The sequence below is a fragment of the Xiphias gladius genome, chromosome 17 (genome assembly GCF_016859285.1).
Source record: "Xiphias gladius isolate SHS-SW01 ecotype Sanya breed wild chromosome 17, ASM1685928v1, whole genome shotgun sequence".
NCBI lineage: Eukaryota > Metazoa > Chordata > Actinopteri > Istiophoriformes > Xiphiidae > Xiphias > Xiphias gladius.
This window is the reverse complement of record NC_053416.1, coordinates 1218631-1240000: the sequence shown is the minus strand read 5'-3', so window position 1 is coordinate 1240000 and position 21370 is coordinate 1218631. Positions and strand designations below refer to the sequence as shown.

Here is a 21370-nt window from a genome sequence, read left to right as displayed (position 1 = left end):
CCCCCCCTGCCCCCACAGGTTTCTGACGTTGGAAGTATAGGAGGAAACTGGATCTGGATGTGAATGGGATGGGATGTTTCGTGCTATGGAATCAGCGTCACCTGTGAAGACACACACACAGTCGTGTTTCCATCACCTCAGAGGACACTACATTGACTTAAATTCATTTCCTGGGGACCCACTGTAACCCTAACCACTACTTTTCTAACTTTAACCTAAACGTAACCTTAAACCAAGTCTTCACCTTAAAATTAAGGGATTTACGTCAATGGACCTTGGTCCCAAAAGGAAGTCGAGTCCCCCACTGTGATCTCGTTAGCAGATTTAGGTCCCCACAACGTGAGTATTATGAGCACATACACACACACACACACACACACACACACACACACACACACACACACACACACACACAGCTTAGGTCATATTGACTTAACATGCCTTCATCTGTTTTTTGCACTTAGCCGTGATGCACACGATTCTGACCATCTGTGCACCGTGCAGAATGTATGGACTCACTCGTTACCATGACGACGATGGTGGCGATGTTCACGGTGACAATGAAAGAGTTGAAGATGATGGTAACGATTTTGATGAGGCTGTTAAAGATCATCAAGGTGATGAGGATGATGCCGGTAATGAATATGTGCTGTGTGTGTGTACTTGTATTACTTATGTTTTGGGGACATGGATCCGTTTAGACATTGTGGGGACTCCGCGTTTTTGGGGACAAGAAACAAGTCCCTGTGACATAAGTCATTAAATTTTAGGGTGAAAACTTGGTTTAAGGTTATGGCTTATGGGTAGGCCAGTAGTGGCTATGGGTACAGTTAGGGTAAGTCCCCAGGAAATGAATGTAAGTCAATGTACTGTCCTATGAACTGATGGAAACACGAGTATGTGTGCGTGCCAGCTGGCATGCTCTCAGAGCTGTTAGCGCTAACGCTTTAACTCCTCAGGGAGCTGACGCTGTCAGACAAAGCGCTGACTCATCTGCTCAACGGACCACGAAGACGTTCGAACAACAAACAGCGACAATAAGAGGTGGAGTTGCAGGTTGTTTACAGAAAGGCCTCAGGAGTTTTACGATCTCGCCCGGAAGAAAATGAGCATCATTTATAGTTTCAGGCCGAATGCAGTATGTTTTGGTCCCGCTTTTTCTGTCAAACACGTGTATGTTGGTTAAAGTTTTGGTAATTTCTGCTAGTGGAGGAAGTAGTACTCACGTCCTTTACTTATGTAAAAATATCAATACAACAATATTAAAAAAACTCTTTTAAAACTAAACGTCCTGTAGTTAAAATCTTACCTTAGTGAAAACACAGAAGCATAATCAGATTGATCTAATTTAAGTATCAACAGTAAAAGTACACACTATTATGGGCTTTGTGTGGTTAAAACACAGTAGTAGTAGGAGTAATTTCCCAACCTGGGGGTCGGGCCCCTCCAGAGGGTCACCAGATAAATTTGAGGGGTTGTAGGATGATTCATGGGAAAGGAAAGAAGAAGAAACACAGTTCTGATTCACTGATCTGTTTTCATTTATTGGACTTTTCTCTAATCTTTGATTTTCTGTGTAATATTAGATAATTGAAAATGAAAAATTCTAATTGTCAATGAAGAGGTTCTTGTGGCCAGTGAGGAAGTTTTAGAAGTCCCTAAGGTGGTTGTAGTAGGTGTACAGGAGGACCTAGTGGTCACTGAGGAGAGGTATTAGTGGTCCTTAAAGAGGTTGTACGGATCCTTTAGGTGGTTCTTGCAGCCACTGAGGAGGTTCTAGGGGTCCTGTAGGTGTTCTAGTTGTTCTTTAGGAGGTTTTAGTTGTCAGCGAGAGGTTCTAGTGGTCACTGAAGTGTCCTTTAGGTAGGTCTGGTGGCCACAGAGGATGTTCTAAAAGGTCCCTTAGGTGGTTCTAGCTGGTCTCCAGTACGTTCTGGACATCACTGAGGAGGTTCATGGGGTCCTTTAGGTGTTCTAGTTGTCCTGTAGGAAGCTTTAGTCATAAGTGATGAGGTTCTTAGGCCACAGAGGAGGTTTTAGTGGTCCTTGAAGAGGTTTTAGGGGTCCTTTAGGTGGTTCTTGTATCCACTAAGGAGGTTCTATGGGACACTGAGGAAGCTCTGTAAGTCTTAGGGGGTTCTTATTGCAATTTAGGGGGTTTTAGTCATCATTAAGAAGGTTCAAGTTTCCCTTTAGCTAGTTCTAGTAGCCACTGAGGAAGTTCTAGGGTACCAGTGGGAACATCTATGGGATATTTTGGAACAAAGCACCACCAGGCTCCTTTGGGACGTTTTTTTTTATCATGGAGGAGGCGCTAGTGGTCATCGAGGAGGTTATCTGTCTGGAAGATGTGTCTAGTGGACCTTAAAAAGATTCTACGTGATCTTTAGTATGTTGGAAAACCTATGGGAGAATTTTTTTGAGTGACATGTTAGACAGCGCTTTGCACCACCATCATCAAAACACCTAATAAGGGAATATGGTGAAGTGGTGTTTATCCCATGAGCAGAGTTCCAAATGCAGCCTCCTGGAGACTGTGACAAGGGGCACTGAAGCCATTTTCAACACCTTACTAAAATACTTTAGGTTGTATTTTATTTTCATTTGTCACTGTCTTTATATACAGTGTCAAATTTAATGGAAATTTGGCTCATAGTTGTTAGGATATCTTCCCTGGGTGTTGGACACAGGGACAGGCGGACTATTTTCACTGCAGCCTTCAGGTCCTTCTGCTGGCTGAGCAGATACAACTGAAACATCTGAAACATACTGTGTTAAAACTGTACGTTATTTATTTTGTTTGTATGAACGTGTTCAATGAAAATAAAATAAAATAAGAAGCCTAAAGTTGTGTCAGTTTGAGCAGCATGAATCTTTTTTTAACAACAAATCCCATGTATGGAGCCGAACAAACAATGATTGTACCCTACTAACAAGTATTGTGTGTTTATCAACAATCTGGATCTTCTTCGACTGTGCACCTGCCACAGCTCCATTGTTAAAAAAAAAAAAAAAAAACACACCCATGAGCCACTGTCGCTCTGGCTGACATGCTCCTTCATCACCATCAACACACACACTGTAGTTTATTTATTTAGACTCACACACACACCGTCCTGCTGCCCCAAATGCTCACGAGAGCAACAAATGTGGATCAATCCGCTGCAGAAAATAGTCCCCAACAAATGCACTGGTTCCTCCCGTTGACCAGCTGTTCAAGGAAATGACTGAACCTTCTTTAAAAGTTAAACAACACATTTGTGAGGTGTTTCTAAAGGTTTTCTTGCAGGGTAGGGAACGCACAAAGTACTGAGAGACGGTCTAACACTTTGTTGATCTTACGAAAAATAAAGAATACAAAACCACCAGACTTATCATTTATAGACATGTTAGCGTATGTTTCCCGACAGATACATAAAATAATCCCATACTAATCATTAATAATAATAATGAGCCTCAAACAGACAGAGTGATGAGAATCAGATTGTCTTATCCTGTAGTTCATCTCTGTCTGACACATTCAGAGCTTCGTTTCCACATTTCCATTTTTGTACAGGGGATGTTAACCCCCCCCCATGTGTGAGTTTTTGTTTAATATATTATTTTGTTGTTATCTGAAGGTCACTGAACGGACCGTGGTTTTTGTGCACTTCCTTTTTTGTGCAAGGCATGTTGTGAAACCTCTGTGTGTGTGTGTGTGTGTGTGTGTGTGTGTGTGTGTGTGTGTGTGTGTGTGTGTGTGTGTGTGTGTGTGTGTGTGTGTGTGTGTGTGTGAGAGAGATTAGGACCAATTATTGTTTTCTTTAATGTCTCCTCTCATTGTCGAGTGTTCAGAGCTGCACATTCAGGAGCTTTTCCTGTGGATGCAGCGTGGATCACTGCTGTGTTTTTTCCACAGTCAAACACAGAGAAACAGAGAAATTTTATGGGATAATTTCGGCAGGTCAGTGGTTCCCTACCTGGGGACCGGAAACTCTCATTTAAAGGGATAAGAAAAAACCTGTGTTTGTGTCCTGCACATTTTGATTTTTTTTTATTTTCTCAATTTTTTTCTTTTACCTAAAATGAAACGATCTGAGAAGAAAAAAAAAATCACTCTATGGTTGCCGCTCACAACTCACATCCACAATTAGTCTATAATCTGTGGTGAGAGCAAATAGACACTATTTCATTAAGATATAACAGGCTTTAAGGGTTGAGTGCACTTCCATTACAGATGTTTAAGACTTGAAAAATTGCTTTATTCACACAAACAAACAGACAAAACAAACTGAAGAGTTACCTACAGTAAAAGTCACTCTGGTAGCTGGTAGCTACACTGGTGAACTGAACTTTAAAGTCTGTTCTGAGGCTGCAGTTTGGGTTTTTGATATATTTGACTACAACCTATCTTTTCTTATGCTCCATTCATTTTAATATTAATATGTAAATGTCCGGTTCTTGAGCATAACACATCCCTCACTCTTTCAAATGTAAAATCCAGAAAAAAAAATATCGTCTTACATTTGGACTGATATGTGATTAACTAAAGCAATAAGAACTATCATGCAGCAGCTAGTGTCGTCTTTAAGGCTTTTATAGCCCACAGAATTATTTCATATGTTCTTTATATTTTGTGAGAATTTAGTGTTTGTGCATCACAGACTGTGAAGAAAGATTCAGTTCGTCATCTTGGATCTTTCTCTCTTTAATCTTCTGTCTTTTAACTCTCGCATATTTCTCTTTTATGGAGTTTAGCTCTGAAAAAAAATCTTAACGTGACATTACATGATGACATTACAGCGAATAAATCCAGTAACACTTATCTAAGAACGAGGCACCGCAGCGAGAGGCGACAGCCAACAAAGTGTCTGACTGTGACATTACAGGATGTTTCTTTGGTGACTGAGCTTCGTTCCACGGCTGCATGACGACGGCTGACTTCAGCTGATAGTGAAGTCGGTGTCATTAACAGATTTTACACTCGATTTACACAACAGCTGATGTTCTGGCTGTTCAAGGCGTTTCACTGTTGACTTATATGGTTACCGGACTGAAGATACAGCTTTTTCTGCGGCTCTCAGCCTGATGGTTAAGATATGTCCTCAGCCTTATCTGCTCTTACAGCGTGCTCATCTGATATGAACTTTGGAGAACATAAAACATAATCCCGTTCTTCAGATCTCATGTTACTGTTCTTCATCCAAAGGGCTTCGTCCGTCTGTTTCCAGCGTTCCTCTGATCTGATCAGACTTGTGTGGATGCTCAACCTCGACAGCAGCCTTTGTCCTGAAAAAGAGAAGATCGAGTCCTGCGTATTTTCTTACCTCCACACACCCGAGCAATCACTGCGTGACGGCGTGACTGTTGGACTGTGGGTTTTTCCAAATGTAAAAAAACTTGCCAGATGCAGCCCCCCTGAATTCTGATGTTGGAAAAAATACGTGGAAAATTGGTGACGGAGGCTGTTGAGACGATGTGACAAACACTTTGTTTCAAGCACACTGACTTTACTCATGAGATATTTTATTTTGAAAAAACAAATGGTACCATTCAGTAATAGTGAAGTTCAGGAAAGGAAAGGTTCTAGTGGCGGAGGTTAAAGTGCAGGTTGTGGATAAGACACAGGACTGCAATGTCCCTGGTCCGATTCTGGTCTGGGGTCTTTGTTTCATGATATCCCTTCTGGTCTCTCTCTGCCTCCCCCTGGAGTTTACTCTCTGAAACTCTACTGTCTATTTAATAACAGGCTCGTTACAGAGCTGGGAAACGGTTTTTGTTATCAAACCACGACCATGTTCTTTCCGTAACCAGACCTTAACCATACAGTGTTTGGGGATGTTGCAATTGAAAAAACAATTCGTAGAATCCTCCAGTATCAACACTCTGCTTGGCAACGGGGCTGAATATACAGTATAAGAAACAAGCGTTGATCCATATCCGTTCACTGTCTTGTCTACATATGGAAATATGTAGACAAGACAGGAGTATTTTTCTAATTTAATTTCTGTAGTTTTTTTGTTTGTTTTGTTTCAGTTCAGTTTGCTACTGGAGAAATTTTTGTGAACAATATTGCACGGACCAACCCAAGCATCCTTTCAGTTCACCTCCACCACCACCATCACCATCATCATCGTCATTAACTCCGACCGGATTTAAAGGAATTATCAGTCTGCTGCTGTTCTGCAGACGTTTCCTGATTAATGTGAAAAACCTGAGGAGAGAACCAGGTTAATTGAACTGGGAAATGTGGCTTGCATGTGTATGTGTGTTATGGTATGAGTGTGTTCAGAGTGATTCTGTGGGACGGACTGAGCTACATGATTTTCTGCTGGTGATACGAGACATTTCAGGATTAAGAGAGAAGAAAGCGGCGGAGAAAAAGGCTTCATAGACACTTCCACCCTCACGATATCCAGAATGATGTGCAAAAGAATCAAGTTAACGTTTGAAATGTGAAGAGGTTTGGACTAAAATATGGAAATAGTAAGTTTACCAAGTTGTTTAAAAGCAAGTAGACTAAAATGAACAAGGAAATACTCTTGAGAATTCTGATAAAATGACTAAAAAAATAAGATTAAAACACAAGAAATTGATTCCCATAAATATTTAAAATTGAAGCAGTGATAAAAAAGGAGGTCCGTTCAATCGGGCTTAAAAATGTGATTTGTTCAATCAAACGTAACAAAACTCTTATCATCATGAATACCCTTACAGGAATGATTTTCCATATCCAGTCACAGTTCACTTGGCTAACTGTGAAGAGCGCCCCCTTGAGGCTGCAGTGTTCATTACAGCCACTGCAGTCTCACCATCGGAGCTAAAAATGTCAGATTTCTTTGTCCTGAAGGTGGCGCTGGAGAAAAATCATGGGGTCATTAAAATCTGAATATATAATCATCTGGTTAGCAGGTATGAGCTCAGGACCTTGAATAGAAATCTGACCAGCAGGTGTTGGAGTGACTGACACTGTCATCGTCACGTCCTGCTGCTTGGTTTCAGAAACAAGTGTTAAATTGAAATAATTGCCTGGTTTAAGAAAAATCTCTCTCTCTCTCTCCATTCTCCAGTTTGCTTGGCCGCTCATGGTCGCTTCGCTCAGAAGTTGCTGAACGACTTGTTCTCCAACTACACCAACGCCTTGCGGCCGGTGGAGGACACTGACCACATCATCAATGTCACCCTGCAGATCACTCTGTCCCAGATCATCGACATGGTAATCGTCCCCCTGACTGCTGATCCAGATGTTCATGTTGTGTGTCTTCATGCCTCTGTGGTGCATGTTTCCTTTCACCAGGATGAGCGGAACCAGATCCTGACTACCTACCTGTGGGTACGCCAGGTGTGGATGGACGCCTACCTCACCTGGAAGAAGGAGGACTATGACGGCCTCGACACCATCCGCATACCCAGCAGCTACGTCTGGAGACCTGATATTGTTCTGTATAACAGGTAGGACTTTGGCATGGAAGCGCACTGATCGATTGGCAGTAACACTCAGTTATGACCTCTTCTCTTCCATCCTCTGTTCCTTCTCCCTGCCTTCACATGACTTCCTCCACTTTCTCCACCACAGTGCAGACGACGAGTTCTCCAGCTCCATGGAGACCAACGTGGTTCTCCGTAACGATGGTCAGGTCATGTGGGACCAGCCAGCCATCACCAAAAGCTCCTGCTCAGTGGACGTGGCCTTCTTCCCATTTGATGTGCAGCAGTGTCACCTAACCTTCGGCTCCTGGACTCACAACGGCAACCAGATGGACTTGTTCAATGCCTTGGACAGTGCTGACCTGGCTGACTTTGTCCCTAATGTGGAGTGGGAGGTGAGTTGTTACTTCGTTCACGTGTTCACAACCAATCATGCGTCAGTTTTTTTGACAAAATCAAACACCTTTTCTTCCTAACCAGGTCCTGGGCATGCCAGCCAAGAAAAATGTCATCTTGTATGGCTGCTGCTCGGATCCATACCCGGACATCACCTTTACCCTCCACCTGAAGAGACGTGCCTCCTTCTACATCTTCAACCTTCTCATCCCCTGCATGATGATCTCCTTTCTGGCTCCGCTGGGCTTCTACCTGCCGGCGGACTCGGGTGAAAAGGTTTCTCTGGGGGTCACGGTGCTGCTGGCCCTTACCGTGTTTCAGTTGCTGGTGGCTGAGAGCATGCCGCCATCCGAGAGCGTCCCACTGATCGGTGAGCAGACTGAGGAGTTTCCAAATCAATAAGGTGGTGGACATGATGGTTGTTATACATGTAAGAGGGACAGGTAAGTAGTTCTGTTCTAAAAATTCACTGGAAACTTAAACGTGAAGTCATCGATCATTGTGATCACTTCAGAGACCGACACTGAGACTGAGTTCTCATTCCAAATGGCCGGATTCTTGAAAATCACTTAGTTTTGACATTTTGGATCAGTTCCTGATCAGTTGACGGACGCACTCTGTCAAAGTCTCCCAGAGTTTTCATATCGTACTTGACTTTTGGCAAACAGGACGAGCTGACTCGCCTATTGCCAAGGTACTGATTTCAAGCCTGAGAGACAAAACCACCAGTATCCTCAGACAACAGTGGCAGCGCATGTGCATTACATCACAGGAACTTTGTTTTTGCGGCAGCATCTTTGTGAGTCCTGCATCCTGTCAAACTAGTTCGTCTTCTGTTAGCTGAGCATGTCCTGAATCTGATGTTAACATTTGAGGCAAAGCAGAAAATATTATTGTGAAACAGAAAAACTGTTTTGCAAACCCAAACCCAAAACTAGAATGACAGGGCAGCTTCAAGGCCACGTTCCACCCATGAAGGTGGAAGTTTTTCAAAGCGACAGCAGAGCGGCAGTCAAGATGAGTCTGTTTTTCTCTAAAGAGAAAACTACACTGGGTTCACCGGGACCTTCTCAACAACAACGCAGACAGGAAGTTCCGCCTCACATTTAGTGCAAATTCCCAGTGTTTGGTCTCAGGTTTCTTTATGCAAAGATCGGAAATGTGAATAAAAAACGTTGGACGAAGTAACAGCTATTTGATTTGGCCATTGGTCACTTATAATAAGATGTACACACACACAGTAGAAACATTTTCAGATAAATAAAAGCAAAAGAAAAAAGGCTTAGTGTCACCGCTGGTGATAGGAGCATGCGCAGGCTGGTGCTGTGAATTTGCTTTAATTAAACAAATGGTGAAGACCAGGTTTACAGGTAGACAGACAGGCAACAGTAACGAGAGTCCACAGCATGAACAGCAAAGAGGGGAACACACTGACACGTGATCGCATGATCCGGTTAACTGACTGGGGAAAAAGGGGCCGGTAGCCGGGGAGCAAAGGAGGGAAATGGGGAACAGGTGTGTAGGTAGGTGGGGAAGTTCCTGTGACTGGGAATGGGAAACAGGTGAGCGGGTGGATCCGGCCGCAGAAAGGAAAGTCTGAGGACACCTGGTGGCATTATCCAAGGCGAAAACACAACAACCTTGAACAACTGACAATCAAGTCAGGTGATTAAAAACAACGCGTCAGCTATTTTCAAAGGTGCCATTAGCTGCTGATAGGAAGTATAGGTCAATTTAAAATCCCCATAGTGAATATTGGTAACCTAATCCTCATAGAAACATCTCCCATAATCCAACTGTGGGATTATTAAGAAGACCTCTATGTCTGAATTGGAAAAAACATATTTTTCATTAAAACTTTGGGGACGACATCTACTCAGAGCAACTTAACCCACCAAAGTTTATTACACAGGCAGTTATGATTGATGCGGAACTAAACGGAGTATTTTACTGTAAGATACAACATGTTCTTGTATATCCTGGGCCGACCGCTCTTGTTGTCCTGTTGTAATATATTGTTACATGTGTTTCCTTTTAATGTGTGCATTTCCTTTCACACTCAAATGAAAAACAGACAATTATTTAGCCTTTTGTCTTCAAAATCAAATCACAACACAGAAAGCAAGGTTAAACAAGTGGACACGAGACGTCTCCGACTGAAAAGTCCATTCTCACTGTTTGTGACCTGGAGGTTTCACCTGCGTTATTTGTACACTGGACCGCAACTGGCTACCAAACTAGTTGTGATGTCACAAAATCCTGATCGTCCGTACGGGTGTTAAAGTGAGATCTAATGTTTCCCCCTGCGGCAGATACATTTAAAACCAGCCTCCTCGTGCCCAAATCTGCACGAACATCGTTCTGCACGGTCAAGGTCAGACATCCAAGTCAAGTGACAAGAAGTAAAATGCATTTTTGAGTGGAGTGGGACTTTAAAACCTGATGAGGTCCATACTGTACAGAGCTCTCACCTGATTCAACGCCGACTGTCATGTCTTCATCCAAAAATATTTAAAATCTTTACCACGTAAAAAGTCTGAGATTCAGACGCCAAATCGGTCGACATGGTGCGGCATAATAAATCCACGTTGCTCGGAAAATATTTGAATTCATGGCTGTGAGATCCCAGCGCTCACCTTTAACCGTGAGCCTGAAAGGTAAAACCTGCAGCCGACAGGTAGGCAGCTTCTTCCTTCACCCCTTCAGTGTCAGAGCCTCAGATCAGTTTAGATCATCAGTGTTGAGTTCGCTGTTGTAAAGGAGAAGTAAGTTTCCAATCAAGCAGATTTGTAGTGTGTGTGTGTGTGTGTGTGTGTGTGTGTTCTTGTCTGTAACGGATAAACTGAACAGACAGTGAAGATTTTGGTGAATAGCTTGAGCCCCGGCAGTAATCACCCTGTTCGTGTTCGTTGTCTACCATCACGTTAACGAGCAGGAGCCCGGCAGGTGGACAATGTCTGTCACAGCTCACGAATCACTGAATCACTTCCTGTACAACCATTTAAACTCTCCCCATAAACACTCTATCTTTATGCTGTGTCCTAAAGAGTCTAGCTAAATATCAAACCTGGATTAAACTTTATCTATTTGTTCTCTTTACGTTTGAGAGTTTTGCAGTGAATCTCCCTTCACAAAAATAACCAGTCGTCTTTGTCAAAGATTTTGAACACGTTACACAAGATGTGACTTTGTTCAGCTCGGCTGGAGCAGTTTGGGTTAAAACAAGCCGAGAAATGTTTCGAATGAGGAAATCCCTTCTTTTTCACGCAGTTTAAACTTTGAATTTCCCAGCCAGGAACAGCCATCCCCAGTTCAACGCAGTGTGACTTTAGTCGACTGAGTACATGACGTGTAGGCTTGGCATTCGAGGGGTTCGGGGTGTGTGAGCGCGGTCGCTGGGCTCCTGACAACAACGTGGACGTTGCCGCGTTCCCTTTTAAAAAGCGATTAATAATTTTGTGTGCTTCACCTTTTCAACTTCCTATTCCGGAAAGAGAAAAAAAAGGAAAGAACAAAAACCTCAGCCTGCATCACAACTAGTGAACTCTGTTGTGAAATCCACATGAGCAGGTCAAAGGACCCACAACTGTCCTCACGGGGAAAATGACTGCATTGGTTATTTGTTTAAATGCCTAAAATGGCCAATATTTGTGATTTTCAATGTGGTTGTGTGAACAGTGACTGTTGCATCATGATCCTGTAATCTCCACTTGGTGGTTGATGAGGACGGTTGCTGCTGTTTATCCTGTTGCTTCTCTCACACCGAGGCTTTCACTGCATCCACTTCCTGCATTCTCCACCAAATCCCCACCAATCACCAAGCTGCTGACTGAGAAGCCAGACCAACATCCGTCTTTACACCTTCAAAGATTTAACTGTAGATGGATTGTGACCTTCTAAATGATCTCCGGTTTCCTTTTTCAACAGGGAAGTACTACATTGCGACCATGACGATGGTCACTGCTTCAACGGCACTCACCATCTTCATCATGAACATACACCACTGCAGTCCCGAGGCTCGTCCCGTCCCAGAATGGGCCGAACGCTTCATCCTCAACCACCTCGCCCGCATCTGTTTCGTCTACGAGGTCGGCGAGAACTGCCTCGGTGGGACTTCATCCAGGAAGCCTCTGTCTCAGGAGGAGTCCGAAGCCCCATCAACCGGTGGTAGCAACCGCAAAGGACCAAACTGGGAAGTGAACGGACAGGCCTGGGGAGGCAGGGTGGAAGAGGATGGGGCGCGGGAGTCTCTGAAGGGGGGGCGGGATTTGACCGACCAGAGCGACTGGAAGGAGGATCTGTTTGTGACCATCGACCACTCGGAGGAGGAAGGAGCTGCCGGTGGACGTGAAGGGCAGGGAGAAGAGTCAAACGGTGCCCGTGGAGGAGGAGGAGAGCACGTCCAGGAAAAGAAAGGAGTAGGAGGTGAAGGAGGAGGCGGAGCCGGAGAGAACGGGAGGGAGATCTTAGTGAAAACCCAGTGTGTTTGCCAGCACCCGGGGCTGCGCAGGAATGTCGAGTACATTGCCAACTCATACCAGGACCAGCGAGTAGCGCAGCTGCGCATCGGAGAGTGGAGGAAGGTCGCCAAGGTCATGGATCGCTTCTTCATGTGGCTGTTCTTCATCATGGTCTTCTTCATGAGCATCCTGATCCTGGGAAAAGCCATCTGATGGAGATGGTGAGGGCGGCGAGTTGGTTCACCGATTGAAAGATTCGTTTAGCTTCCATTAAGTCGAAAATCAGCCCGCTGACGGTTTGCTCAAATGGCCATTGAATTTCAGTCTAAAGGCTCAAGCCGCCAACCTGTCATTACTTGATAGTCTACCTAGTGTCTTTGCAAACAATGATTTCCACCAAAATTTAAAATGCAGATGTGTGGGTTTTAAATAGACTCAGCCACACAAACGGAGTTTGGACAGATGGAGTTTTTAATCAGAGTTTATGAGGGTAAAATAATCGAGGAAAGGCCACAGATCATTTCAAAAGGCTTTGAAAGCATCTCATCAAATTATCTTCAATCCAAGAGCCCGATCTTCAGCTCGTCAGATCACAGAACTCCTACGGGCAGCACACATCTGCAGCATTTTAACGGATTTCCCTGAACTCGCTGGAAAAGCAGCGATTTGTCACCTTCGCTCCTGAGATCGGCGCATCCAACATGTCCGATGTTTTTCCGTGGGTGTCAACTGATGTGATGCTCAGTGTTGTAACTGAGACTTTAGTGCCCAGTTGCACGAAACATTCAGGGTTTTCTTTGCCCCACGCATAAATATTTTTTTCTTACTCAAACGTCGTCCAGAAACATCTGCAGTAGATTCCTAATGTCAGATACTTAATGATTTGCCATAGTCAAGCAGGAATTTCTGTAAAGTTGCCATAGTAACGTCTTTTCTGCCCAAATGAGTCAAATTACTAGAGATTACGAACCAAAGTGTTGGTGTTTTTATGATGCGAGATTGACAGAAAAAAGCCAAAGTGAAAACCTGTGTTCGACTGATCCAGTGAGTGAATACGATCTGAGAGTAAAGCTGGAAGCATCAAATGAGGCGAGAAACAAGGATGGAGATAAAGTTTCCACAGCGTTTTCTCTCTCTGTCTTAAAACACACTTCCTGGTACATCTTCGCTTTCAAACAACTCTGTTGGCTCTTTGTGTGTGCACATCAGAAAATGAGCATGGAACTAGGTAGAGGCTTAAAATGCACGTACAAACAAAACTTCCATTTACCAAACGCGTCTCCTCCAGGGAGATCTTACAGGAACTGCCATGGAAAACAAGGCGTTTTCTGCAGCTGGACGCAGGGTTTCTCCTACACATCCCCCTTTGTTTAGAGAAAATGATGCAAAACTGAACTCGGTTGGATTCGCTTCAACCTGGTTCCAGCATTTTTCACTTGTTGGAAGGAAAAAATGGATTTTAAAGGTCAATGTTATCGTCAAATGTTTTAAAGAGGTGAACTCAACATTAAAAGACGCAGTGAGCTTCGTCTAGCGCCGACCGATCTCCGTCTGTTTGTGAGGATCAAAAGATGAAAAGAACGTAGGAGTTCACTTGACGAGACGACTGATCTGATCTGCAGCCGACACAGTTACACACTTACAGCTGAACACAAACACACAAACACACAACTCACTCCCACCGTCACAGTTTTAAAAACATTATACTGTCTTTTTTATATGTATGTTTTTGGAGTGCTCATTTTTTTGACACGTAAAAATGCACGCAGGATCTTTTTTTTATTGAAAGCATCGATCACACTGACTAACGAGCTCCGTTATCCGTTCGTCTTTAAGTACAGTTTATAAAATGAAAAATATTTCTGTGTTCCCATCTCAAGCTCGAGGATTCCGTTCGACAAAACCGCGTCATGTGTGAATTCTGCGTCGATCCACTGACTGTTACTTTGGCAGTCCGTGAATGAAGCTGAATGCCAGTTTTGAATCCTGCTTTTTTTTTATTCAGCCGCCAGAGCAGTCACACAGTGCAGGAAGATGGGAGAGAGGTTGTAGAGAATGAAGCTGGGACTGAAGGAAGGAACAGAGAAAGGAAGGACGCTGAATGAGGGATAATCGTGGCGATAATCTCACGATGACACAGAACGATTGAGGATTCACCGCAAGACATAATTATTGTCACCTATTTTATGTCTTTATATGCTGAATAAATCAAATAGTATTGAACTTGTGGGAAGACTGAGTACAACAGCACCATCTTATGCACAAGACTTAACATTTTATGATAAGTTTTCTGTTTAAAAACAGGAAACAATAACAAAGCAAATCTTAAAAAGATTAATTGCATTCATTTATAGGCTCAGACAGAGCAAGACGTCAGATAGTTTGTCCTCCAGAGAGGAAAAATGTCCCGCTCAGTACAACTTCCCGTCACCTTGATTTAATAACCTCATTTAGGAATTTAAAGTGAAGAAGTGACAGAATTTCAATTGAATGAAACTTTATTTGCCTGAAGTCACTGGACTTCCCGTTTTTTGCAGTGTTCGTAATCATCACAATGTGAAAATGAGAAATGCCAAATACATGACTGTAGCTTCTTGTTATATATCCTGTCTGTGTGGTTGGTCTTGAACGTTTGTCTAAAGATATATTTACACGCGACACACTGTCAATGCCATGAAACACATTAAACTTTTCATATTAAAGCAACTGTGTTTACTGAGCTTTATGCAGGCGATTGTATTATTATTGTTGTTGTTGTTACTATTATTAATTGAGGCGGAGGGTAGCAGGCTTTGGAGGGAGCAGAGGTCACAACACTGCTAATCGATACTTCCTGTCAAGATAATGAAGAAAGGAGCAAAATGAACAGAGGCCAGAAAGGAGAGCATTGACTTTGACGTGTTCCTCCTCAGACGTTTGGTTTACGTTTGTCCTCCTGAGCAAATCATTAGGCAACGTCATGTCACGTCCAGAGACTCACGCAGGCCGTCGCAGTCAGAGCCTTGTGTCTGAGCTGCAGTCTGGTCTGTCTGCAGCAGGTGGCGCTGCCCCTCCAGTCTGGAAAAACCTGCTTCGCCGGTAAAGAAGCCGTAAAAAAGCACGGTCGCGTTGGAGGGAGACCGAGAGGAGGGTTAAGGAAGAACGCATCCAGAACTCAGAACCTGCAGCACGGACTACGGCCAGTAGGGTGGAAACTAGGAGAACTACGAGGCAGCTTTCCTGAACCGCATCAGCCAGGACCAGGAGCAGAGTTCACCTTTAGGAGTCTTGTTATTTCAACACTGGTGGTGGTAAAATAAGAAACTCTGAAGAAACTTCACTTCCTGATTCCTGGTGTTCTCTCCACCACAGGAATGAGGAAGGAGCGAATCTGATCCTTCAGTCAACAGCTGAGTCAGAGTCCAGCGCAGACGGTTTCATCAACATGCCTCCCAGACACACACACACACACATACACACAGACAAGGAGCACGTCTAAGGGAGGGGCGAGAAAAGTGAACAGATGCAGCACAGACCACGGCAGCAGGTGGGTTCCCCCTCAAGGGGACAGACAACCAAATGGATTCTCTGAGACGGGATGTTTCTGGAGGGGAGCTTTCGCTGATGTCGGCCTGATTTTGATTTTTCTTTTGGCGAGACTGTAGGTGTGAAACGAAGCAAAGGAACTGAGTTAATGGGCTGATGAGGTCTACGCGTTATATAAAGTTACACTGCAGAAGCCCAGCACCTTCCTAAAGCAACGAGACCCCAGAATGCACTGCAGCATAAACTGGCGATGTTGCATGCTCCACTTATTTTGAAGAGGTCAGATCTCTGACAACACTTGTGGTACAAAGAGCTTCGCTCATGTCATGAGACCGGTGCATTTCAGCTTGTGTCCGTCATCCTGCTCCGATGCCACAAGCTGAAAGGAACTTTGGAAGCAGGTGCGATTGTCCCATTAAAAAAAAGATCAGTATGACTGTCTCAATGCAGATCTTTCAATTTAAACAAGATGGCTGATGAGTAGAGAAACAGACTGGGGATGCATGAAAATACTGGACCCCCAAACGTTACGCTGCGACCGTCATGGACACTTCTGCAAACTTAACCTGTGATTATTCAGAATCTGAAAGAAAATCCGTTCACAGGATTTTCGGATTCCTCCTGTCATGCTTTTCTCTCCCAAGAGCAGATTTTCACGCCGCTTGCTAAGATGAGTCTGGCACGTGTGTGCATGTAAAGGGACTGAGCCTCGCACCGGTGCGGCCCCGGTCAATAGTTCAATTCCCTCCCTGGTCTCAATGGGCAAACAAGACCATCACTGTTAAAAAAATGTTTGCAGATAGTGAACTGCAAGGCATTTGAAAAAACAGAACTTCTGTGTGTGTTGTTTCAGTTACACTACACCGCAATAGCAAAAAAAGGGCAGCAGGTGGAGCTACACAACTGTAAGATTCATCCTGAACCTCCGCACCTCTGCACTGGCCGTCCACAATCACACTCAGCACAGACAGATTTCCACACAAGCCTCATTTAACCCTGAATATGTATCCTGATTGTTACTCTGTATTTATTCTGTCCACCGGACACATGACGCACATGAAATGCACACGTTCTTGTGGAATCTGATCTCTATTGAGTGACTCAGAGAGATGTCTAAGTTCAGCTTGAATCCACTCAAGTTTAATGGAACCTGGGAAACTGTTGGCGGCTGGAGCTGCCGTTTGCGCGTCACGTCCCCCTGCCTCCCCCCTGGTTTCACCCCACAGGTGAGTGCTGGGCTCCAGTGCCCTGTCGCCCTGCACAGGATAAACGAGTATGGATAACTGAGTGGGTGGATGGATGTATTCCTTATAGACCCCATTGGATAGTGTGAAACCGGAGTGTACGACTCTTCAGCTGTAATAACAGACAATCAGGGATGAAAATTGCAGCAGCAGAAACAGATTACTGCAGCCTCAGCTCACCCCAGTTGTCAGCAGGTGGCACTGGTGAGTCCAAGCCGTGCTGGACTAGTCTACTGGTGAGACAGATCAGTCCGTTCTCTGCATGTCCATCACAGTCCGGTGTGGACTGCCACCAACCAGGACAACAGAACGGCTGCAACAGACAATTAACACAGGTGCATAGGACCGAAGCACCACCTGCCCTCTGGACCCAGACCCGCAAGGGGCCCCAAATCCCTCAGACTGATGTTAACTTGTTTAATTAACATTTAATTTCCAGCATTAGTTAGAGAAGGCCCTGCTATATTACCTTATCTTGTGTCAAAATCTGAGTTGAAGACTTTTATAAGTTTATACTACTTGCTCACGTGTAGCACTGGCCAGGTTCTGGGTCTCTGGGCATTCAGTGGCTTAACCATGCTGAGCGCTCTGCACTTGAAGTGAACTTGGAGGTCAGTAAATGGAAAATAGTCATGGCTCACACCCTGGACAGAACTTATTTCAGCTTCGTCCAACAAAAGAGCAGCTTCTTTCCTTGTATGTACGAGGATCCTCAACTAATAAATGGAACTCTAAGTGTAAAGGGCACGACTGTCACATAAACCAGTCTAACATGGATGTGTTACGGTAATAAGGCAACTGGGCTTCCTGTGCTCTCTTGAATATCAGAGTTTTGCATTAAACTTTGTTGTGAACAGTAGAAACAGTTGTAAAAGTTTCATCACTGTGTGTTCCAGTTACCACAGCAGCCAGTAATGAGTGTTAGTGTTTCTGGAACAAAGGGGATCATTAATGAGGTCCACTGTGAGCTGCTTTCTAACCAAACACTTCTCAACAGTGTCTGATGGTAATTAGCCCTCTGAGAGCAGAGAGACAGGCCCAGTGATGGATGTGTATCAGGACTCAGAGGATCACACTGAGTGCAGGAGGCAGTGAAGAAAGCTCCTGGGATCTGCAGGGACCCACTTCACTGACTGGGCACGATGAACACACTCTACAGCAAAGCGCACTTTGGTCCACAGCAAGAAAACTCAGCAACTACTCCCCAGATGTTGATGAAATCTGCTGGTCCCTAAACAATTGAGGTTGAATCCTGACCTTTCCTCTAGTGCCATCATAACACATAACACATAAGACATATCATAATCTAACAGACAAACTCCCATGAAACTTCGCTGAACACACACAACTTTTTGATTACAATGACTCGGCGACTCTTCCTCTGTAAAACACATTATATGGCCCGTCTGTCCAGGTGCTTTTGGTCTGGAGTTGTTTCCCTGGTTTGAGCTCTTTGGTATTTTAGACAATAGTGTGCTTCTCACTTCCTGGCAAAAGTTTGGGTGAGACCTGTTTCGACATGACAACATGTTTCAAGTAAAGAAAGGTTTTTGCCCAGTTGGGTGTGGTAGATTTTGACTGGCCTGCACAGAGTCCTGGCCTCGACCCCATCCAACGGCTTTGGGATGAACTGGAACGATGACTGTGAGTCAGGCCAGTGGAAAACCTTTATAGAACAAACACTGCTGCAGGTTCAGAGAAAGTGGAGATGATGAGATGCGCAGATGAGCGCGAAGCGAAAAGTGTGAAGGTAAAGAGAGAAGGTCCGTCTGCAGGCTGGAGTCTCTCCAGAGACTGAGAGCGGCTCCCTGTCCGTCATCCCCTGAACGCCTCACTGCAGCTTTTAATTCTATCAACCTGCTGGTCACTGAGACACCTGGGAGCTCCGAGGCCTCCAGGACACTCATTACGGCCCAATAACAACACAGGTATACGAGAGCCACAAGGCACACACAGGTTTCAATCCGGGCACACAAACGGAGGCAGAGATGCATCCGCTTCAGGTGAAAACACTTCACCTTGATTGAAAAAGCCCCGCTGTTTGGGTCCACCTCACTGGCACTCAATACATGAAGCGAGTCCAGAGAAAAGTGAGAGAAACACACGATTTTCCCGGTAAACTCACACATGGAGTTACTGGACGTTGTTAGCTAGCTGCAGCTAACGTCTCTACACTTACATCCCTTAGCTGTTTGCGATGAACAATGTGCAAAAACATTTAAAAAATAAAGCAAAGCTTTATAGTTTTTTTTAGTGTTGGTCTCACATTGAATGCACTTTTAGAGTTCTTGGCAGCCAAAGATATAACATTTGTCCTGAGGTTGGTGCTGTAGGAAAGGTTAAAATAAAACAGGTTCAGTCTATGCAGAGTATCCTCTGTGTTGTATGACAATCTTACTGACTATGATAAACAGTATTTCTTGTGTACAAGCCGACATTTTGACCTGATGGTGCTGCTAAATGATAAGTCAGGAAGCCACTGACAGCATGAAGCTTCATCCTCAGGGGACCATGAGTATTCACAGCAAACTGTATGGCTTTCCGGCCAGAAGCTCCTCTGGTGAAACTGCTGACAGGGACTTTTGCAAAGCTGATTTTCTCTCTGTGGTTAGTTGATAAGCCAGAGAACAACAGAAGACCTCAACAGAAGAGGGTCCCTACAAGTTGACATGGGGATAAATTGATTTGCAGTTATTCAGATTCTGTACCTTCTAGCTTCACCAAAACATAATTATCACACGTTATCTGGACCATGACTTCATGCAGCCCAGTCTTCCTAGAGGTCACACTGATACCGGGCGATTCTGTATTGAATGCAAACAGTGAGTGCCAAACAGGAAGAAGTGATTCCTTTATGTAGTGAGGTGAATTGTAAGGGTGTAAAGGTTGAGGTGGTGATGAGCATGTGGCGGGTCAGACCTTCACAGCAGATATTTGAGTTTGTGTTGACTCCTGAATGTAGGTGTACCAGTGGCCAGCTGGTCGCTAAGGAGGCACAACCAAACAGGACAACTACGGAGTTACCGGAAAGACGTTTGGTCCTCGTTTAGTGGAGCTAGTCATTTCCTTCCACCTCCAGTCTGTCCACCGAACACACAGTAACACAACTCACAATAACCCTCCATGAAACTCCTGGTAAGACAACTAAAAAGCCAACTGCTCAAAATGTGGAATGTGGGATTATTGACTGTAAAGTCATTACTGAATTTCAAATTTGAACCCTTTACAATACATTACTCTAACAACATACTCAGTGAGGAGTTGCGACCAAGCAACTGTTGTAGATGATCCAAAAATACTGCTATTACGATAATATACCCAGATCAACTTTTCAGCTGCTTTCAGTTCAGCTGTGTGGCTAAATATTTTTAGGGAGGGCTTAATCCAACAGCGGTGCTGTCATGCCTCAAACCTTAGAAACAACTTGCTGAAATGGCAGCATGTGATAGATCTTCCCTCCTCTGACAGCGCAGGTAGGAATAACCTCAGGTCATTACTATAGAGATGAGCAAACGGTTTGCACTGTGTTCAAAATCAAACTCTGTTTTCCGTGGAAATCAATGAGATCATTCAATCTTGGTGCCAGTTCCAGACATGAGTGGCCGGTGACGGTTTAGGGTGGGGCTGATGTTTCAGTGGTAACGTTGACTGTAGCCAGTGATCAGCGTTACTGATGGATACTCAGAACACAACGTAAAATTATCAAAAGTACAATCCACTCTCCTCAACAAATCAGAGCAACATCAATGCTGTGACGAGAGGACAGAGGGGCCGAACGGGACCTTATAGGCTTTTCACAAGAACCTTTATAGATTTGTGATCTTTACACATTACTTCTACTTCTTTTCTTTTTACGTCTTAAATGAAATTTCAAATTTTTCTGTTTGTTCATGAAGTGTCAGTCGCCTGTCTTGCTGCTGGCATCACAGTGTAGTCTGTTTAATTTAGTCAAGAACTACAAAGAAAGACAAAAGTCATAGGCAAATACCCATGTTTGTAAACGCTTGTAATCAGGCGGTCTGTGATCTGCTGGGGGGCATCGCGCTGCTGCCTCGCCTCATGAAGCACTTTTTTGACAGGGAGAAGAGAATCGCCTACATCCCAGCCATCGCACAGGCCTTCTCTTTGCACATTGATGGCGTCGCGGGGCAGAATCTTTTGGGAACAATGGCATTTCATAAATTCTATCTTTTATCATGGATGGTTCTCTGTAAAATCAGACTCCACCATTCTTGCTCCCTTGCTGGTTGGTCAGGTTTTGCTGGTTGGTCATGTTTTGCTGGTTGGTCAGGTTTTGCTGGTTGGTCATGTTTTGCTGGTTGGTCAGGTGTTGCTGGT

At 44.2% G+C, this 21370-nt stretch overlaps 1 protein-coding gene across 1 annotated transcript in view; it reads left to right on the top strand.

Moving 5' to 3' along the window:
• Positions 1-14950, top strand: part of LOC120802488 (neuronal acetylcholine receptor subunit alpha-9) — a 17309-nt gene extending 2359 nt beyond the window's left edge. Inside the window, exons 3-7 of the mRNA XM_040150366.1 lie at positions 7050-7195; positions 7277-7431; positions 7556-7802; positions 7888-8173; positions 11731-14950. Coding sequence (XP_040006300.1) covers positions 7050-7195; positions 7277-7431; positions 7556-7802; positions 7888-8173; positions 11731-12476 — 1580 coding nt within the window. The 3' untranslated portion in view covers positions 12477-14950. The remainder of the gene's footprint in view (positions 1-7049; positions 7196-7276; positions 7432-7555; positions 7803-7887; positions 8174-11730) is intronic.
• The last annotated feature ends 6420 nt before the right edge of the window (positions 14951-21370 follow it).